The sequence below is a fragment of the Saimiri boliviensis genome, chromosome 6 (assembly GCF_048565385.1).
Source record: "Saimiri boliviensis isolate mSaiBol1 chromosome 6, mSaiBol1.pri, whole genome shotgun sequence".
Lineage (NCBI taxonomy): Eukaryota > Metazoa > Chordata > Mammalia > Primates > Cebidae > Saimiri > Saimiri boliviensis.
In genome coordinates this window covers 84,565,100-84,586,457 of record NC_133454.1, presented here as the reverse complement: position 1 = coordinate 84,586,457, position 21,358 = coordinate 84,565,100, and the positions used below count along the sequence as shown (strand labels likewise).

At 38.7% G+C, this 21,358-nt stretch overlaps 1 protein-coding gene across 2 annotated transcripts in view; it reads right to left on the bottom strand.

Annotated features, from left to right (window-relative positions):
• CALCB (calcitonin related polypeptide beta) overlaps positions 1-21,252 on the bottom strand; it is a 165,105-nt gene extending 143,853 nt beyond the window's left edge. The window contains exons 1-2 of one of the 2 annotated variants that reach the window (XM_074401134.1): positions 20,942-21,252; positions 18,999-19,137 (exon numbers count right to left, since the gene is read on the bottom strand). In XM_074401134.1, the coding sequence (XP_074257235.1) occupies positions 18,999-19,045 (47 nt within the window). In that variant the 5' untranslated portion in view covers positions 19,046-19,137; positions 20,942-21,252. The remainder of the gene's footprint in view (positions 1-18,998; positions 19,138-20,941) is intronic. The other variant, XM_039471026.2, reaches the window with a different exon arrangement.
• Between the last annotated feature and the right edge of the window lie 106 nt (positions 21,253-21,358).

The window sequence follows — 21,358 nt, the reverse complement described above, 5'->3', positions numbered from 1 at the left end:
ATGTGTCCCCAGAGCCTCTGCCCAGAGGGACATTTAGAAAACTCAGTATAGTTGCTATTTAATTATGTTTAAATTAGAGACTGTCTTTTTGCATGTGAGAGTAGCCTCACTCCCCAACCAGTTGCACTGACTCTGAAAGAATGGGAATTTCTAAAATTGCTAGCCACTGATAACACTGCATGAAACTAATGGTCCAAAAAATAAAACACCAAAACCAATGAGAAACACAAACCAACTATGTGTTTCTGAGTAACTGCTTGCAATTCAAATGAACAAATATATTTAGAACAACTACTCTGTGCTAAGGACAGAGAAGCCAACAAGAAAGACAAGGCCCTGTCCTCAAGCAGCTTTAATCTGTTGTGATAAGCATTACAGACAGGAAATGCATAGAGGTGTGAGGCATACAACAAGGGGATTTAACTACCTTGGGGGTGAGAGAAGCGTTCTAGAGGAAGTGGCATCAATGCTGAGGCTTGAAGGAGGAGAAGGAGCTAATGAAGAGAAGAAACCAAGATCTGGTCATCTTTTGACCAGCTTAAACCTTTAAAAAATCCATCTATTATCATAGGTCTATGATTAACTCCCTAATCCCTTTATCCACTCCTAGTTTTCCCTCCAAACAAGCTCCTATCATGACTCTCTCCAATATCCCTTTATTCATTCATTCAACATTATTGAGAAGACAGGAAGGAAAAGCATTTCAACTGGAGAAAACAGCCTGTGGGAAGGCCAGGATACGAAAGAGAGCATAATGTGCTCAAGAAACTGAAGGAAATGCTGTGTCTACAGAGAAGAGAGCAAGAGAAAGCAAGGCAAGAAATTAGGCTGGAGATACAGGAAAGCACCAGGTCCCATTGCTCCTTAAAAGTCAGTGGAGCATTTTGAACTTTATTCTCAGGGTAATGGGGAACCATGGATAGCTGTTAAATCAGTGATCAGATCAAACAACCTAGCTGCAATGGGGAGAATGGATGGGCAGAAATGACGATGTTAGACTTCTGTAAGGCTTCTACAAGTCTTAGTTTCCCTTCTGCCTCACAGGATTGCAGTAAGGATTCAACAAGGGAACACATGAAAAACCCCTAACACAAAGTTTGGCACATGGCAGGCAATGAGAAAACATTAGTGCCTTCTTCTGTCCAATAATTCTGATTCTTTTTTATCTACTCTCATTTTTTTTAATTCCCTGACCATATTTTGGAAAGAAAATTACTATTTGTATTAGTCCATTTTTGCCTTGCTATTTATTACCTGAAACTTGGTAATGTATAAAGAAAAGAGGCTTAATTATCTCACAGTTCTTCCTGAAGGCTGTACAGGAAGCATAGCAGCTTCTGCTTCTGGGGAGGCCTTAGGAAGCTTCCAATTACGGCAGAAAGCAAAAGGGAACAGAGGTATCTCACATGGTAAGAGCAGGAGCAAGAGAGACAGGGAGGAGGTGCTACAGGCTTTTAAACAACTAAATCTCATAAGAACTCACTCACTGTCATGACAACAGTACCAAGGCAAATGGTGTTAAACCATTCATGAGGAACTGCCCCCATGATCCAATGATCTAATCACCTTCCACCAGGTCCTACCACCAACAATGGGTATTACAATTCAACATGATATTTGGGCAGGGATATGAATCTAAACCATATCAGCATTTAAACCTTTTGCTGTGATTACAACTGATAACTGTGGTAGAGACAGTGAACAAATATGAGTAAGACTCAGGCCTTTCTGTAAGACATATATACAACAAGCCATAACATGATGTGATATGAACCACACAATGACATGAGTTAAAGCTCTCAGAGGGCAAGGACAGCATTCTTTACCTCCCTGTCCTTAATGTCAGGCAAAATATGTGGCACAGAGGGGTCAACACAGGCTTGTCAACCATGCAAATGCAAGCTCTTGGAGCTCAAATGGAAGAAGCAGGAAGACTGATGCACTGAAAGTTTAATACCTTGAGATTTAATAAGGCTAATTGAAGACTGTGGCTTTCTGTCTGTTTCACTGCTTATGGGTTTGGGGATAATTGTTAGCATGTTCCCTTTTTGTCTTTTATTTTTCATGAAAGTTTCTTCACAGTGATTAATCTCAAATTGAAACTTTCCTATTATGAAACATAATATAATAATATGACAACATCAAATTTATACTGAGATGCTTGCTTTGATAATATTACAAATAATTAATTATCAGTGGTATTTCCATCTGACTTAAAAATGCAATGAGGCAAATTTTATTCTCTATTACTGCTTTTTCCCACCACCTGTCTCCACCCTGGCCACTTAACCTAACACTTAGCTCACATGTGTTTAGAAAATCAGAATACTTTTACCCTTACCTCCAGCAATGTACCAGTGGACTGATATGAGAATCATAAAATGTTGGGTAAAGTAAATGACTGTGGGGCCATATCCAACACCGTTCCTCTCTATTAACATACAGGGTTGTCCCAGTTACTATGATAATGTATTTTATTTTAGGAATGAGGCAAGTAACCATGTTGTCTGTGGAACACTTAGCATTATTGTGAAAAAGTTAAACATTAAAGTTTTTTATTCTTTTGTTTATGGTTCTTCAGATTCTTTTGTCTATTTGTTTTTCAGTCAGGGTCTCACTCTGTCACCCATGCTGGAGTACAGTGGTGCGATCATAGCTCACTGTAGCCTCAACCTTCTGGGTTCAAGCAATACTCCACTTCAACCTCTGAAGTAGCTGGGACTACAGGCATGTGCCACCATGCCTGGCTAATTTTTTTAATATATATTTTTAGAGACGAGGTCTCACCATGTTTCCCAGGCTGGTTTCAAACTCCTGGCCTCAAGTGATCCTTTCACCTTAGCCTCCCAAACTGCTGGGATTACAGGCATGAGCCACCTCACCTAAAGTACTTCAGATTCTTATGGTAGAATGGCCTTGATCAAATTGCTTACTTTTTCTTAAAGAGTTTTACTATCCCACACTAAATTCAAGGCTGCCTGGCATCAAACGCATTGGAGTGAGTAGCTCTATGTGAGATGGCTGTCATGTACAAATATGATCCTCCAGAGAGGGCAAATGCATATCTAGTATTTCCAGATGTCCCTTAGGATATCTTTTTCCTTTTTATAGAATACGCAAAAAGTTAATTCTTACACTTTATAGGTAATCTGTACTATTTTGGTGCACTTGAAAAGCATTTTTATTATAAAACCTATACTCAAATTAAGAAATTGAAAAATGCAGATAATATAGAAAAGGAAATATAAGTTCCTATGTCCCAATTTAATTCCACATTCCCATACCCCAGAAATATCATTACTCATCTCCTTCCAGAAATATTTCTCCTTATACAACTACATAAATGAAATATCTATTATATATTTTACAAGTGGGATCTTCCTACACACATCATTTTGCATTTTTCCCCATAAAATGTAGGTCAGTATATTTACATTTTTGTCTTCTTTTTAGTGCCTGTATAGCATTCCTTATATAGATATATCATATCTTTTTTACCTATTAGTGATCACTTAGATTGTTTTCTTTTTCATTTCCTTCTTTCTTTGTCTTTCTTGATATTAAAAATAGTACTGTAGGCCGGGCGCAGTGGCTCAAGCCTGTAATCCCAGCACTTTGGGAGGCCGAGGCGGGTGGATCACGAGGTTGAGAGATCGAGACCATCCTGGTCAACATGGTGAAACCCCATCTCTACTAAAAATACAAAAAATTAGCTGGGCCTGATGGCACATGCCTGTACTCAGGAGGCTGAGGCAGGAGAATTGCTTGAACCCAGGAGGCGGAGGTTGCAGTGAGCCGAGATCGCGCCATTGCACTCCAGCCTGGGTAACAAGAGCGAAACTCCGTCTCAAAAAAAAAAAAAAAAAAAAAAATTAGTACTGTAATGAACAGCCATCTACATATATTTTTCAAACTTAAGCAAATGTACCCATTGCTAAGGTTTGAATGTTTATGTTCCCTCCAAAATTTATAGTGAAACTAAATCCCCAGTGCAGATATTAAGAGATAGGATCTTTAGGAACTGATTAGGCCAGGAGGGCTCTGCCCTCATAAATGGATTCATGCCTTATAAAAGAGCTGGCTTAAGAGCACAAGTTTATCCCTTCCTCCCTTCCTCCCTTGCTCCCTTCCATCATGTGAGGACACAGTTTGTCCCATCTGAAAGATGCAACAACAAGGTGTCATCTTGGAAGCAGAGAGCAACCCTCACCAAACACCAAATATGCAAGTGCCTTGATCTCGGACTTTTCAACCTGCAGAACTGTGAGAAATAAATTCCTATTGTTTTAAAGTTACCCAGTCTGTGATAGTTTGTTATAGCTGCACAAAAATATTAACATACTCACTATATAAATTTCAACCAGGAATCCTAGCATTCCTCTGAATAACATTCTGCAGTTGAATTGGATGCCCAGTTACTCCATCCTAACACCCCATGCAGTAATTAAAGAAATGCTGACATGTGGTATGAATGTATACATGTTCTAGAAAATTAGGCAATGTTATGGTAATCTTTTGCTACATAACATACCACTCTGCAACTTAGTGGTACAAAACAAAAGCAATCATTCATTTTCATTTGGCTCAGAAATCTGCAATTTGAGCAGGGCTTGGTGCGGAAGGCTTGTATCTGGGTTGTCTAAGAGCCAGAAAATTCACTTCCAAGATGGCTCATTCAACTGGTTGGTCCTGGTGATCAGTTGGGAGGCCAGCTGGAGTGGAGGGCTAGGAGCCTTGGTTTCCTTCTGAACCAGTCTCTCGATATGGCTTGGGCTTCCTCATGAAATGATACTTGGATTCCAAGGGAAAGAATTCTGAAAGACAGAGCTAGGTAGAAGCTTTACTGTCTTTAGCGTCCTAGCCTCAGAAGTCTCATAGTGCATTAATTGAGCTAATCACTAAGGTCTATGCAAGTTTAAGAGAAGAGAATATATGTCTCTTGATGGGAATTTGTCGAGGTTCTCAAAAAGCATACAGGATGGGAAATATTACTGCAGCCACTACTGGAAAAATACAATCTGCCACAGCCAAAAGATACCTTCTTCAATTCAGATAGATAGATCTCAATATAATGATATTATTGACTTTTTAAAACAAGGATATTCACATTTTATTGTTTTCCTTTTTCCTGATTGTGAAAAAAACATTTTACCAGAACTATACATTTTTTCCTATGGATGTAATCGTCAGTCTAATCCCTACAATGACTGAAAGCTGTGGTAGTTGCATGATCACAAACATTTCTTTTTATTTATTCATTTATTTAAGAGACAAGGTCTTGCATCTTGCTCTGTCACCCAGGCTGGAGTGCAGCAGCCTCAGATGATCCAATACTTTCTCCCTCCTCAACCTCCCAAGTAGCTGGAACTACAAGTGCTGATCACCAAATCAGGTTAAATATATATATATATATATTTATATATATTTTTATATATATATATATACACACACACACACAGAGAGAGAGAGAGAGAGAGTAAAGACAGGGGTCTTACTATGTTGACCAGGCTGGTCTCGGACTCCTGGCCTCAAACAATCTCCTGCCTCAGCCTCCCAAAGCACTGGGGTTACAGGCATGAGGCACCACACCTTGCTAACATTTCTTCAATGGATGAGAAACAATTCATTTTGTTTTCCCACTTGCCTTCATTTAGCATAGCACCTAGTGGCTATTAGCTATTGTTATTGTTTCAATATGACATACTGTATCTTCATTTTACTAATCAGAAAATATAGATGTGAAAAAGTGAAGCAAATTTCCTAAAATCACATTTAATAGTACAACTGGCATTTGAACTTTGGATCCTGAGGACTAGACCTTTGTTCTAAGCCTAAGGTGGTACTGTTAATTAAACTTCTTTCGAAAGCATTAGGTCGGGAACTTTATTTTATCAAGCTTATTAGTTGGAAAATCCTTAGCTGTTGTTCAATCCAAGTGAGCTATGACATCTTCCCATGAAACTAACTACATGCTAGGATCTTTCTTGCTAGTGATGTGGGTTACATTCAGATTTGCATTTGAATATTGATATGCCAGTTGTTCTATGTGAGAGAACGCTTGAGCTAATGTAGCAAAGCAGGATCTAAAGATCCAATACTTGAAGAAATTAAATGTTGTGTTGCTTCTTCTCTACTATTTTCCAATCCCAATTTCATGGTTCCATAAACTAATATACTCTGATTAAATGCCATATTAAGGGAGTTAGTAAACAAAAGGAACTGCAGAAATTTTGCCAGTAGGTAAAAGAAACCACAGAGAGCTTCCTTAGCTCACAGGAAGTTGACCTTAACCAATGAGATGAAGGAAAGGAAGGATGTGACTTAAGGACTGACAGTTTAGTGCTATTTCCCAAAAGCGGTTGTGCATCAGAATCACCTGGTAAATATTTAATACTCGGACCTGACCCCTGGTGATTCAGTTGGCATAGGATGGAGCCTGGGGATATATGTCTTTACAAGTACTCAGATGGTGCAGATGGAGTAAGCCTTCAAACTTTTTTTGGAACACATAGGTTTGGGGCACAATTCAAGAGGGATTTTTATAGTTCAGTCTTTAGCATTAAAAAAATATTTATGTCATTCTCTGTTCTCATCAGATTTTTTTCTGGCTTTCCTTTTGGAATACCTACAAAGTTATGTCTGTTCCTTAACAGAAGCCAAGATTCTGATTCATTCTTTTGCAATTATCATATTAGGTAATTGTAATCTTTTGTGCTGAATCAGTTGAAATACTATTTTCATGTTCTCACTGAAATTTAAAAATGGAATCAGACTCCTAGAACATGCAATTATGGGCCACTTGATACATTAACATTTTACATCTCCTCTAAGTATCAAAGTTTATTGCCACTGAACTACACAAGTAGTGTTTTGTTGAACCTTCATTTTTAATACAGAAATTACTAACTCCTAGAATCAGCTTACCTTTTTTCAATATTTGTGACAACCATAAAAAATTAATGGATATTCTAGTGACATGCCAAATGAATGATTTCTCTAAGGAGTGAATTGTTACTATCTGATATTCCAAAGTACTAGAAGCCTCTAGCAGGTTCTTAGCCCATTCCTTCTCCAATCCTATAGTGCACTAAGCAAGGTCCCCCATAGCTGCATTGAGGATTTTCATATTAGGCCACTTATATTCTTCAATCTCAGTAGAAACTAATTTATTATTCACTACCTTTTTGAGCATATATTATATTCCTTTTTTTCCAGAAGGTCAGCTAGAGCATATAGTATAAGTATATTCCAAGTACTAGAAATACAAAGATGAACAAGACAGCATTTCTGCTTTAATGGTATTTACTGCCTGATGTGAAAGAAAAGAGATAATGATATAATCTGGTATAGTAATTGTATCAGGTAGGATTCCACCAGAGAAACAAAACCAGTAGAATAAATAAAATTAAACCATATATGCATATATATTATTTTATTTAGATAATTTTAGAATATTTTATTCTATGGGTTCTGTCATACATATATATGTATATGTGTATAAGTCTATATGTATATATAGATATAAATGGATATATCCATATATATAGGTATAAAGAGATTTACTTTATAGTAAAGAAATTGACTTGCTGAATTGTGAGGGCTGCCCTAGCAAATCCAAAGTCCATAGAACAGGCCATTAGGAAGAGAAAGCTGGAAAGTCTCGGGCAAGTACTAAAACAAAGTTCACAGGTGAAATTTCTTCTTCTTCAGGGAAACTTCAGTTCTGCTTTTAAAGCCTTTCAACTATAGTCAGCCCTTCATGTCCATGGGTTCCATATCTATCAATTCAACCAACAGCAGACTGAAAATATTTGGGAAAAATATTGCAGCTCTACTGAACATGTACAGACTTCTTCCCTGTCATTATTCCCTACACAATAGAGTATAACAACTATTTACATAGCATTTACATTGTATTAGACATTATAAGTAATCTAGAGATTATTTAAATATAAATATTAATATACCTGTTGTTCTATGGGATTATATGCATAGGTTATATGCAAACAACATGCCATTTTATATCAGGGAATTGAGCATTTATGGATTTTAATATTCAGTGGGGGTCCCAGAACTAATTTTCCATGGATATCAAAGAATGGCCGTACTTGAATCAAGCCCACCAGCTAATGGAAAATAAGTCTCTTTTACACAGTCAACTGATAATAGAAGTTAATCACATCTAAAAAAATACTTTCACAGAAAGATCTAAAGTGATTTATAGATTCAGTGCTATCCCCATCAAGCTCTATAGGCTTTCTTCACAGAATTAGAAAAAACTACTTTAAATTTCATATGGAACCAAAAAAGAGCCCGTATAGCCAAGACAATCCTAAGCAAAAAGAACAAAGCTGGAGGCTTCACACTACCTGACTTCAAACTATACTACAAGGCTACAGTAATGAAAATACTATGGTATTGTTACCAAAACAGATATATAGACCAATGAAACAGAACAGAGGCCTCACAAATAACACCACACATCTACAACCATCTGATCTTGACAAACCTGGTAAAAACAAGCAATGGGGAATGGATTTTTTATTTAATAAGGTATTGGGAAAACTGGTTAGCCATACACAGAAAACTGAAATTGGACCCCTCCTTACATCTTATACAAAAATTAGCTCAAGATGGACTAAAGATTTAAACATAAGACCTAACACCACAAAAACCCTAGAAGAAAACCTAGGCAACACCATTCAGGACATAGGTATGGGCAAAGACTTCATGACTAAAACACCAAAAGCAATGGAAACAAAAGCCAAAAGTGACAGAAGGGATCTAATTAAGGTAAAGAACTTACGAACAGCAAAAGAAAATATCATCAGAGTGAACAGGCAACCTACAAAATGGAAGAAAAATTTTCCAATCTATCCATCTGACAAAGGGCTATAAAGAACTTAAACACATTTATCTATAAAGAATTTAAACACATTTACAAGAAAAAAACCCCAGCAAAAAGTGGGTGAAGGATATAAAGAGACACTTTTCAAAAGAAGACATTTATGCAGCCAAAAAATATATGAAAAAAAGTTCACCATCACTGGTCATTACAGAAATGCAAATCAAAACCACAGTGAGATATCATCTCATGCCAGTTAGAACGGCAATCATTAAAACATCAAGAAACAACAGATGCTGGAAAAGATGTGGAGAAATAGGAATGCTTTTACACTTTCGGTAGGAGTGTAAAGCAGTTAAATCACTGTGGAAGACAGTGTGGCCGATTCCTCAAGGATCTTGAAACAGAAATACCATATGATGCAGCAATCCCATTACTGGATATATACCTAAAGGATTACAAATCATTCTACTATAAAGACATATGCACAAATATGTTTATTGCAGCATTGTTCACAATAACAAAGACTTGGAACCTACCCAAATGCCCATCAATGATAGACAGGATAAAGAAAATGTGGCACATTTACATGTCATGGAATACTACGCAGCTGTAAAAAAAAAAGAAAAAAGGATGAGTTCATGGATGAAGCTGGAAACCATCATTCTCAGCAAACTAACACAAGAACAGAAAACCAACACCACATGTTCTCACTTGTAAGTGGGAGCTGAACAATGAGAACACATGGACACAGGGAGGGGAATATCACACACTGGGGTCTGTTAGGAGGTGGGGGGCTAGGGGAGGCATAGCATTAGGAGAAATAACTAATGTAGATGACATGTTGATGGGTACAGCAAACCACCACAGCACATGTATACCTAAGTAACAAACCTGCATATTCTGCACATGTATCCCAGAATTTAAAGTAAAAAAAAAAAAAAAGAAAGAAAGAAACAGACCAGATGAGACAAAAGCAAAACAAACAGAAGGTAGAAGACAAACTCAACTATATCAGAAATTATACTTAATGTATAAGGATTGCACTTCAATTAAAAATGAAAATGGTCAGGCTATCTAAAAAAAATGCTAACTATATGCTGTTTGTAAATATGAAAGTTACAAAATGGGAAAAGATATACTATAAAAACACTAACATAATACACATAGTGTAGCTATATAGTATCAGATAAGCAGACTTTAATATATATAGCATTACTAGTGATAAAGGACATTTCAAGATCTGAAAGTAGATCAAGTCAACAGTGAGAAAAAAAAATCCTAAATTTTAAATACACCTAATAGCATAGTTTCAAAATATATACAACATAAATAAAGAACTCAAAGGAGAACTTGACAAATTTATATAACTGTATAATTTATATCTCTCAGTAGCTGATAGAAAAAGCAGTCAAAAAATACAGTGTATATGAGATTTTAACAACACAATTAAGCATCTTGACCCATTCGGCCTATATACAAGGTTACATGCAACAACTCCAGAATACACAATCTTTGAAGGATACATGGAATATTTACCAAAATAGATCATATGCTAATCATAAAGCAATTCTCAATAAATTTCCAAGAATTGGAATCACTGAGTATTTATCTAACCATGTTGAAAATAAATTTAAGATCAATAATAGAAAAATATTTAGAAATTTAGCAGTATATACCTAAATAAGCCATGTATCGAAGAAACAATCACAAAGAAAATATTTTTTCAATTGCAAATTAAAATATCACATCAAAATTCGTGACCTGTAGTTAAAAACCATTTTTTTTAAAAACTTATTATAGCTTTAAATATATATATTTGAAAAAATGAAAGGTTGAGAATCAGTTACCTCAGCTGCCATCTCAAGAAACTAGAAAAAAGGAAATAAATTAAATCCAAAAAAGGAGAATAATAAAATAATAACAATAGAAATTAATGAAATAGTACAGAGAAAATCAACAAAGCCAAAAGCTGGTTCTGTGAAAAGATTAATACTATTCACAATCCCCTAGCAAGACTGAGCAAGATAAAAGAGAGAAAATACATATTATCTGTATCCAGAATAAAAAGTGATATACCACTAGAGATTCTAAAGACATTAAAAGATAGTAAGTGAATATTTTGTGCCAATAATTTTGACAATTTTGATAAAATGTGTAAGTTTCTTATAGAAGACAAGCTACCAAAATTTACACAAGAGGAAATGGAAAATCTGAATAGTCCTATATCTGAATATGTAACTTAAATCCCTCTCACAAAGGAAGCTCCAAGAAGGAAGAAATATAACTAATCAAACAGAAACTTTTTCAGAGAAAAAAGAAAAACTTTTCCCAATGTATCTAATGAAACTAGTAGAATCCCGCAAAAAGTTATAAGGACATCACCAGGAAGGCAAAGTACAAACAAATATATGTCATTAAATACAGCTGTAGTAATCCTAAACATCAAGAAAAGTAAATAGAAATCATCAATTTGGAAAAAATGATGATCATGACCAAATGGTGTTTATTTAAGGAATATAACATTGGTTTTACCTCCAAAAATTAATGTATTCACCACAATAACAGAATAAAAAGAGAAATACCATATGATCATCTAAATAGATTTTTAAAAAGCATTTGATATAACTTAAGAATCTTCTTAATACAAACTCTCAGAAAACTAGAATGAAGAGTTCATTCTTATCATGAAAAAAGATACATATAAAAAATCCCACTGTTAATATCATAATGAAGGCCTTTGCTCCTGAGTTTATAAACACAATGAGGATGTTCACTATCCTCAGTCAGTTCTTTTCAATATCACTCTGGATTTCAGCAAATGTTTTCAAGGGATTTCAACATCAATAAAGCCTGAGGATTTTACTTAGCTTCCTGTGAATCTGGTTATTCAGAAGTGAGAAACATTTCCATGAGTTCTATTTCAGTTTTCTTTTTTACAGACACACTAACTCATCCTGTGAAGAGCTCTTAGCTTTTATCTGGACAGTCTTTGTTGCCATCTGCTGGTGATCAGCTGCTCTACCTGAGATCTACCCTCCACCTTAGAAAGGGAAGGAATGGGGAGAATCAGCCATCAGAAATTGAACTGACTGAAAGGGAAGGAGAAAGTGTAAGAAAGAGCAAGCCTAAAACCTCCTAACATGTTAGGGCACCTACTGTATTCCAGCCCCCATGCTAGGTCTTCACACACTCACTAACTAGAAGCAGTAGAAATACTACTTAAGAAAATGGAGCCTGGAGCCAAATTACCTGGATTTTAAAGCTCATCTTTACTACTTACTAGTTTATGACTTGTAACAAATTATTTAACCTTACTTGTTTTAATTTCCTCACAGATTGTTGTGAGGATCAAAATCATCAGTCAACTGTTTACAACAGTAACCAGCACATAGTCAACACTAAACAAAGTACATGTATTTCACAATTATTCCATCAAATGAAAGCTGTCGTTGCATCTTGTGGATCAGGACATAATATAAAAAAGATTTGCACAAAATCATACTTTGGAAAACAGGTTGGCAGTTTCTTAGAAAGTTAAGTATAGACTTATGACACCAGCAATCCCATTTCTAGGTATATGCCCAAGAGAACCAAAAACATGTTCACACAAAAACTTATACATGAATGTTCATGTATAAGTGCATTATTCTCATAGTCACACTAGCCAAAAACTGGAAACATCTCAAATGTCCATCAACTGATAAATGGATATACAAAATGTGATATTGCTATATAATTAAATATTATTCAGCCTTAAAAAGGACAGAAGTACTAATACATTCTACAATACGGACAAACCTTGAAAACATAATGCAAAGTAAAAGAATCCAGGCACAAATGGCCACACATTATATAATTCTATTTATATGAAAGTTCCAGAAAGTAGATTAGTGACTGCCTAATTGAAAAATCATGTTTATGTAAAAAAAACTATATTAAAATATTTTGGTATGTTTACTCACAATTGTCCAAAATTGAAAGCAATGAATATTTACTTCAAAAGGTGATTGGATAAGCAAACTGTCATATATCCACACAATAGAGTACTATTTGTCAATAAAAAGGAATGAGCTACTGATACATGTAAGAATGTGAATCTTCAATGCATTTTGCTAAGTGAAGGAAGCCAGACCCAAAAGACTACATACTGTATGACTCCATTCATATGACATTATGGAAAAGGCAAATCTATAGAGATAGAAAACAAAACAGTTGTTTCCATGGGTTGGGGAAGTGTAGAATGTTTAACTGCAAAAGGGACACACAAGAGAATTTTAGACTATTACACCACCCTGGGTTGGTAAATATATGATTATGCATATATCAAAACCCTTAGAACTGCATATCACAAAGTGTGAACTTGAACGTATGCAAGTTTTTAAAAATCAACTAGGATGTTGAAGGATCCTAGATTAAACCACAGACAGTGAAAAATGAATCTAACTCTGTTACAAATTGATAACATAAGCTCACTGAAGTGGGTGGGGAAAAAACTGACCTGAGTAACTTTGGAAATTTTAATGAATAATTGTACATTAACACTGTGCTCTAATTCAAAAGTCTTTCATAGAGGAGAAACTTATTACAAATAGGTTACAATCGTTAAAATGGTTACAAATAGGTTAACAATTCTGAAAGTGCTTTACAGTTATATTAGGGGTTGAACAAATAAGCAAATAAATGGTAGATAATGGTAGCTAGGTTTCTCAATGTCAGAGAAAGAAGTTACAAGTAAGCAAGTGGGGAAAGCTACAATGAATCCTGTGCTACTGGATTAAAACTGAAGACATTAGTATGAAATTATGTTTAGTTTACGATTAGATAGATAGATAGATAGATAGGTAGGTAGATAGATAGATGATAGATAGAATTACCAATATGTGTGCATCAGCCCATCAATATACATACATACATATATATATATATATATATATATATATATATATATTCCCTAAAATGTATGCTGAGAGGGTCAACAATAACACCTTAAAAGCAATGAGCATATAACATCCAAAAATGAAAAACAAGCTCTTGAAGAAATAGTTGATTACAGGGCCAGTGCAGGGAATACAGCATGAGCCTGGAGCATCTTGTAGTGCCAGAAAGCAAGGAAGTACTCAGGAAAATACAGACATGTCCAAAGGGCACCAGGTCTTAACCTAAAAAAGCTCCCAATGGCCAAAGCTAGATCCATTTGAGTAGTAAAATAAGCAATGTAGTACTGGATCATAACTTAAATTATAAAACAAATGAACCCATACTGGCATAGAGAAATGATTTAATAAATAAAAAATTCTTACAGAATAATTACAAATAATATATGTAAATGCCATCTTCCTGGAGTGTCCAACTGCTTAGGTCTGAAGTCCCTGTACTGTCATCTTTTTTATGGCTGAATAGTATTTCACTGTGTATATTTATTGCATTTCCTTTATCCAGTCACAGACAAAAGGAGACTAAAAAGACATGTTAGTTTCCAATGCAATGTGGTATCCTGGACTGGATTTGATACAGAAAGAAGACATTAGCAAAACAAACAAACTAATGAAATTAGAATGACGTCCAGAGTTAAGTTCTTCTAAGGGATGGATTTTAATTACCCTCCTCTGCTTTTGGGTGGGCTTGACTCTTTTCCAAAGAATATAACATGAAAAGGGAAAAAAAAAACAATTTCACAGTGGAGAGACCCAGCAGACACTACTTTAACCAAGATCAAGGTGAACATCACTAATGGTGTCATGTTGATTGCATGTACACTAATGTGATCTGATAAAAAGGACACCTCATTTCTGTGGTAGTCTTCCCCAAATCCCAAAACCCCAAAATAAACATGAGAAAAATGTTATTAGGCTAATCCAAATTAAGAGACATTGTACAAAATACCTGGCCAGAACTCTTCAAAACTCTCAAGGACACTTTAAAAAAAAAGAGAAACTAAAACAAGGAAAACGTGAGAAACTGTCACAGACAAAAGGATACTAAAAAGACGTTAGTTTCCAATGAAATGTGGTATCCTGGACTGGATTTGATGCAGAAAGTAGACATTAGCAAAACAAACTAATGAAATTTGAATAATGTCCAGAGTTTAGAAACATGCCAACACTAATCCCCTAGTTTTGACTAATGTAACTTGATTATGTAAGATGTTAACACTAGGCCAAAGTATGTGAACAGTACACAGGAACTCTGTAGTAATTTGCTGTGATTCTAAAATTATTCCAAAATTAAAACTTTGTTTTTAAAAAGGTAGGATACATAGAAGGAACCAGAATGAACTTATACAGCTTTCAGATCAAGAAGATACTTTGCAACATTTAAAAAAATGTAATATGCCTATTTTCTGTGGAAAGTTTTCCAATGTATAGCATAATGCTTGCCTTACAAATCAAAAGAAGCGGCAAGCTCAGTTTCACTATAGCCTGGCAGAAGAGTATGAATAGTGTAATCAAGGATCATGTTCCACAGTTTGAAAGACCCATTTTTTTAATTTGTATAAATTTAAGGGGTATAAGTGAAATTTTGTTACATGGATATATTGCATAGTGGTGAAGTCTGGGCTTTCAATATAATTATCATTCAAATAGTGTACATTACACTTATTAAGTAATTGATCATCCCTCACCCCTCTCCCACCCTTCTGAGTCTCCGATATCTATTACTCCATACTCTATGTCCATGTATACATATTATTTAGCTCCCACTTATAAGTAAGAATATGCAGTGTTTGACTTTCTGTTTCTGAGTTGTTTCACTTAAGATAATCTATGTTGCTGCAAGGGACATGATTTTTTTTTTTTTTTTTGGCTGAATAGTATCTTTTTTATGGATGAATAGTATTTTACTGTGTATATTTATTGCATTTTCTTTATCCAGTCATCTGTTGATGGATACTTAGTTTGATATCACATCTTTGCTCTTGTGAATATTACTGTGATAAACTTACACATGCATTTATTTTTTTGATATAATGATTTCTTTTCTCTTGGGTGGATACCAAGTTTTTGGATTGCTAGATCAAATGGTAGTTCTATTTTTAGTTCTTTGAGAAATCTCCATGCAGTTTTCCATAGAGGTTGTACTAATTTATATTCCCACCAATAGTGTACAAGTATTCCCTTTTCTCCACATCCTTGCTAACATCTGTTATTTTTTTTTCCTTTTTAATAATAGTCATTATGACTGGTATGATGTCTCATTGTAATCTTAACTTGTATTTCTCTGATGATTAATGATGTTTGGCATTTTTTCATATGCTTGTTGGCCATTTGCATGTCTTTTTAAATTTTTGTATTTTTTATATTTTAATTTTTATGTGTACATAGAATATGTTCTTCTTTTGAAAAATGTCTATTCCTGGTACTCTGCTCACTATTTAATGAGTTGTAGTTGTTATTGAGTTGTTTTGAGTTCCTCATAAATTCTATTTTTCCCATCAGATGAGTTTACAAATATTTTCTCTCATTTTTACAGATTGTCCATTCACTCTGCTGATTATTTTTTCTGCTGTACAGAAGCTTTTTTGTTTACTTAAGTTCCATTTGTCTTTTTTTCTTTTATTGCTTGTGCTTTTAGGGCTTAGTCTTGAATTATCTGCCTAGACCAATGTCCAGAAAAGTTTTCTCTAGGTTTTCTTCTAGCATTTTTATAGCTTCAGGTCTAATGTTTAAGTCTTTAACACATCTTGAATTTCAATTTTTAATGATCTGTGTTTTAAATTTAGATAGATGAACTCAGCACCACAGAGAAAAGTTAGCTTTGCCCACTCCTTTCCCATCAACTAACACACAGCGTGACTTACATCCAAGGGGACTCAGCATATAGGCCCATCCCCTGTTTCACTGATGCCAGTCACTTTCTTCCTAGAGTGTCCAACTGCTTAGGTCTGAAGGTCCCTGTACTGTCATCCAACGGCCTGCCAATTGATGGATTACACAGATGACAACATTGCAGGCTATCTTCTGGACAGTGATACTGATGCAAAGTGGAGAAACACAAGAAGACCTGTCAGAGAGACTGGTTGTAGAAGCCTGCCCCATAGGACCATGATAGCAACGTAAAAAAAAGGATCATGACTCTCTAAGGTTAGGAGAGGCCAAAGAAAAGAAGTCTAACCCCTGGGACCTTCATAAAAAGAACTAATGTCTGAGTTGCATCACTTAACCAATTAAGTGTTTCTCCTAAACAAAATTATCAAAAAAAAAAAGAAAAAAAGAGGATCACAGGGGTCACTGGAGAAAATTAGCATGCCAACCTTTGCTAGGAGTCTTCTAAAGAATGTTACAGAAAACCCAGAACCCAGTGAGATTCCTGGTTCCTGCCTATCGGGCATATGCTGAAATCCTGCTATTCTCATCCAGAAATTAAAGTTTATTCAATGCCTGCAAAGGGTTAATGACAAAGGCTGGAAGAATTACAGTGAAAGTGAGAATTACTCCCAGGCCCACTGTGTGGCATATAGGGAGTCTCTAGAAGCTATACCCCAAGGACAGGCATCAAACACACTTCCATGAGAAAATCAAAAGTCCCCAAAGTGTTAGTTATATGAAGAAGCCCAGAAAAAAAAGGTTGTGGCATCCTCTTTCAGAAATGCTTAGCTGCTCCTCAGCACACCAGTTGTTGCTGTTTGAGCTGGTTCACAGGAACCATCTGCCAAGTTTGGGATTGAGTCACCCTGGGCTAACTTTACTTCTAAGTCTAAGAATAGCCTCAAGACTGGGATGTGGGCCAGAGCAGTGACCACCATGGCTCAGGGCCTTTTAGATATAGTTACATTAGACAGATGACCAGAAATGAGAGATGTGCCTACCAGTACTCAGGAGCTGCCCTCACACTCTCTAATATCTTTTCTTACTGTGAATGCCACTCTCTCTTATCCCACGCTGAAGTCCCTGATATTCTATAACACAAGCAAAGTCTCCAATACCAGCCTAAAGAGCAATCAGAGAGGAACCACACAGTGGGGAGGCCAAAATGGAGAATCAAGCCCAGCCTAGGCAATATAGCAAGACCCCAAGAAGCAAGAAAGAAAATCAGAAGAACTGAATGGGGTTCAGATGTTATCCTGGTACACCACATTGGGGGTGGTCCCTCTGCAAGCCACTGGCTATGTCCCTTTTCTTGCCAGGCATTTCAGCTGTGAAGTCAATGCCAGAGAACATGTGAGTTGTTCTGCAAGTGCTCAGATGACCACACTGCTTAGATCTGGGGCTGTCAGGCTACAGGGAAAGAACATGCTAGATAGTACCATACACCAGGGGTTGTCCCTGTGAGCAGTCACTCAGAAGGCTGAATCAGGCAGGGGGCATGTCAAGTGGGAGCAGGAGGGGCAGGCAGGAGAGGAGCTCACACATCCTCCATTAGGAGAGCTGAGAAGTGCAGTGGGCCAGGGCAACATGGAAAGGGCTAGGTGGGGAGGGGTGACTTTTTCTGGCATTCCACATGCTGTTCAGTCCTTCATACTTTACAGAGGGGCTCTCAAAGTGAATGCAAGTGCAACACATGCCTCTTCCCAGGTAGTGCTGGGACCAGGCCAGAGGCTGGTCTCTGCTCAGGCTCAAGGTGCGCAGGGATGTGGATCTGGGGAAGGGTGCTCTCCCTGGCTTCCTGACAACATGCACATCTCTGCAGATGCCACACATCTAAAGGTTCAAACCTACCCAGACACTGCTCTACTTGTCCCCATCCGCTGCAAGGGCCTCACCTCCACCTTGCAAATGTGAAATGAAGGCTCCTTGCAGGTGTGAAAGAATGTCATATGCAGATTAATGAGATGGAGCCAAATTTCTAAAATCTCCTGATACATACTAGGTCTATCTCTGGCTTCGCCCTAACCAGTCTTAACCCATCCAATGCTGGGGGGTCTCCCAGTACTGCAAGAGCAATTCCCACAGTGAGCGATTCCATACCTCCTATTTCACTTTCTAACAGCTTTCAGAAATGGAGGTTTTTATTGGGTCTAACCATAGTCCTCCCAGCTGCACTGGGACCTCTGTCTCCCCTGAAGCCTGAGAAAGGCTGGGCCCCAAGTCCTCCTGAAAAAAATCAGCTTGCTGGACCCCTTGCCAGTGTGTTCTCTCCTACCTCTTGGGATCTGCCTTCTTGGTATGCTACGGGAGAGGAGGCCTTGTGCCGGGTGCTTGGGGAGCCTCACCTGGAGTCCTCTGTCTCCTGCTCCTGCTCCAGCTCACTGGTTTCCATCTGTACATAGTCCTGCACCAGTGCAGCCAGTGGGAGGCGCGCTTCCTCCTCACTGAGAGTGGCCAGTCTGAACTGCTAGCTACAGGGCTGACCTGTGGAGGAGAAGCAAACAGGCTGTGAGTCCCTGTCTGCCCCTTCCCAGGATAAGCAGCCAGGCTTCCTGGTCTCTGTTTCTTCCCCTGGGGATGTGGTCACTGTGACTCTCAGGGGATAGGGCATGAGGTCAGGGTCCACCTATGGGCACTGGTTAACCATGAGGCACGCATGACTTCAGAGTCACAGAACTGTCTGGTCCCAGGGGCAGTGGGAGTGGAGGAGCCCCTGGCTCCAAGCTGTCTCACCTGAATGGTGCTGCCTGGAGGTTGCCCATCTGGCATAGGATCAAGACTGAGAGCCAGGAAGTGGGAGAACTTCTGGGAGCCTTTGATGGCTCTCTGTAGCAAGAAAAATGATCCCGCCATTAGGTACAACGAGTCAATCCCCAGCTGGGGTCACTGTCACAGATTTTTTTCAGTCACTGAGGTACCTGGTCTTTCCTCACCTTCTAGTGAGGGGGACCAAGCCAGCTTCAGCTAAGTTTTTGGCATGTTCACACCTGGAGCTAAAGGCAAAAGCACGGTGCCTATTCCTGCACAGAGCTTCTGCGCTCTGAATACCTGCTTTCTTTCCTACCATGCCCACCAGCTAGATCTTTCTTCCCATCTATCCAGGACCGTTTAGAGGATGTCTTGGGCTCCCCTCCCCGCCATTTTCCGTAGCTTTTCTAAAGGCACTTCCTAACTAGGAGTCCCCAAGCCTCCTCAGGTTTCAGGCCCCATTTTCAAGTCTTTCCATTTTTTCACACCTCCCCATGAAATATCTCTCCATCCACCCTTCCCCAGGGCCTAGAACAACATGTACAGCTGGGGGTGGGGAATTCAGTTGCCCCTCCTGTAGTCCGCCTTGCCTTTGTTCTTCACAGGAATTTAAATCTCCAAGATCCACACAGTTCTGTGTTTGTTCAGGGGGCTCTCTAGAGTGCCTCCTAGAGTTCCTTGTGTCTTTTGGGGCCCTTCTCAAGAAGTTAGTGTGGCAGAAAGGCTATAGGCCAGGTTTCCTGTGCTGCTTGTTTCTGTGTAACCTCAAGCAAGTAACTGGACACTCTCTAGACCTAATCGCCCCAGTGGGGTGTCTTCAAGTTTGAAGGCATTCATGAATGTAAATGGTTTGGAAGCTTGACAGCACAGGCAGAGATGTCCAGGCCTGAGTGTGTTGAGGTTTCTCTTGAGGTTGAAGGGCCTTAGCCACATCCTATGGGTCTAGTCTACCAGGAAGGTTTTCTGCCCAATATGGCTGAAGAAGGAGGACTCACTGCCCCCTTAGGTACTGAGAGAGCTGGGGTTTTCTTTCCCAGGGCAAGGTTGTTATTTCAATAGCCCAGGAAAACACACACACACACACACACACACACACACACACACATACACACACACACACCCCTCCTCTGCACGTTCCTAGTCCCAAGGACATTTAATGATAGGTACAGAGCCCAAGGCTCTTGCTCAGAGTCAGCTCCTGCCATCCGTAGGGACTGAGTTCTCCAGCTTCACCTGAACGTAGATGCAGGTGCTTCATCCAGTCCTCGAAGGCCAGACCCCTGGACAAACCCATCTCCTTGTGATCACCTGCTGCCCTACCCTGATTTAGGGACTGTTCCCCAAGGGCCACACACGCCACCCCAGTGTTGGACTCAGCTCAGGTTGCCACCGAAGCAGGCCTCTCCGCTCAAGGTACGCCATGGCACCGTGACCGCCCCAAGCAGGGAGCTCGCCTCCGGGAAGAGGTGCCCAGCAGCTGAAAGGAGAGGGAGGATTAGGAATAAGGGCCCACTGAAGAAATGACTGGAACCGAATTTACCCTTTGAGAGACTGACAGCCGTTGAAACAGCGCCTCCAAATCAAAGCGGAGAGTCCAGGGGAGATGCAGACGACGGGCCCCACAGTGGGCAGACTCGGACCCCCGCGGGATCTCCAGCAGTGGTACCACTGAGACTGGCGCTCTGAACGGGACAGCAACCTCCAGAAGGCTCACCCAGAGGGAAGCCCTTTGCGGCGCCCCCTCCCAGAATAACAAGCCACCTCTCATTGCAGCCTCCGACGAGCCTGCTCCACACCAACGCGCGCGCGCACACGCACGCACGCACGCACGCACGCACGCACACGCCTTCCTGCCCATCCATCAGGACGAGGGCAGCCCCTCTGGAAGCCGTTTGCACAGCGGCCTTGCGCCGAGGAGCTCTGTTTGTGGAGATGCCCTGTGCCTGCCGGTCCAGGA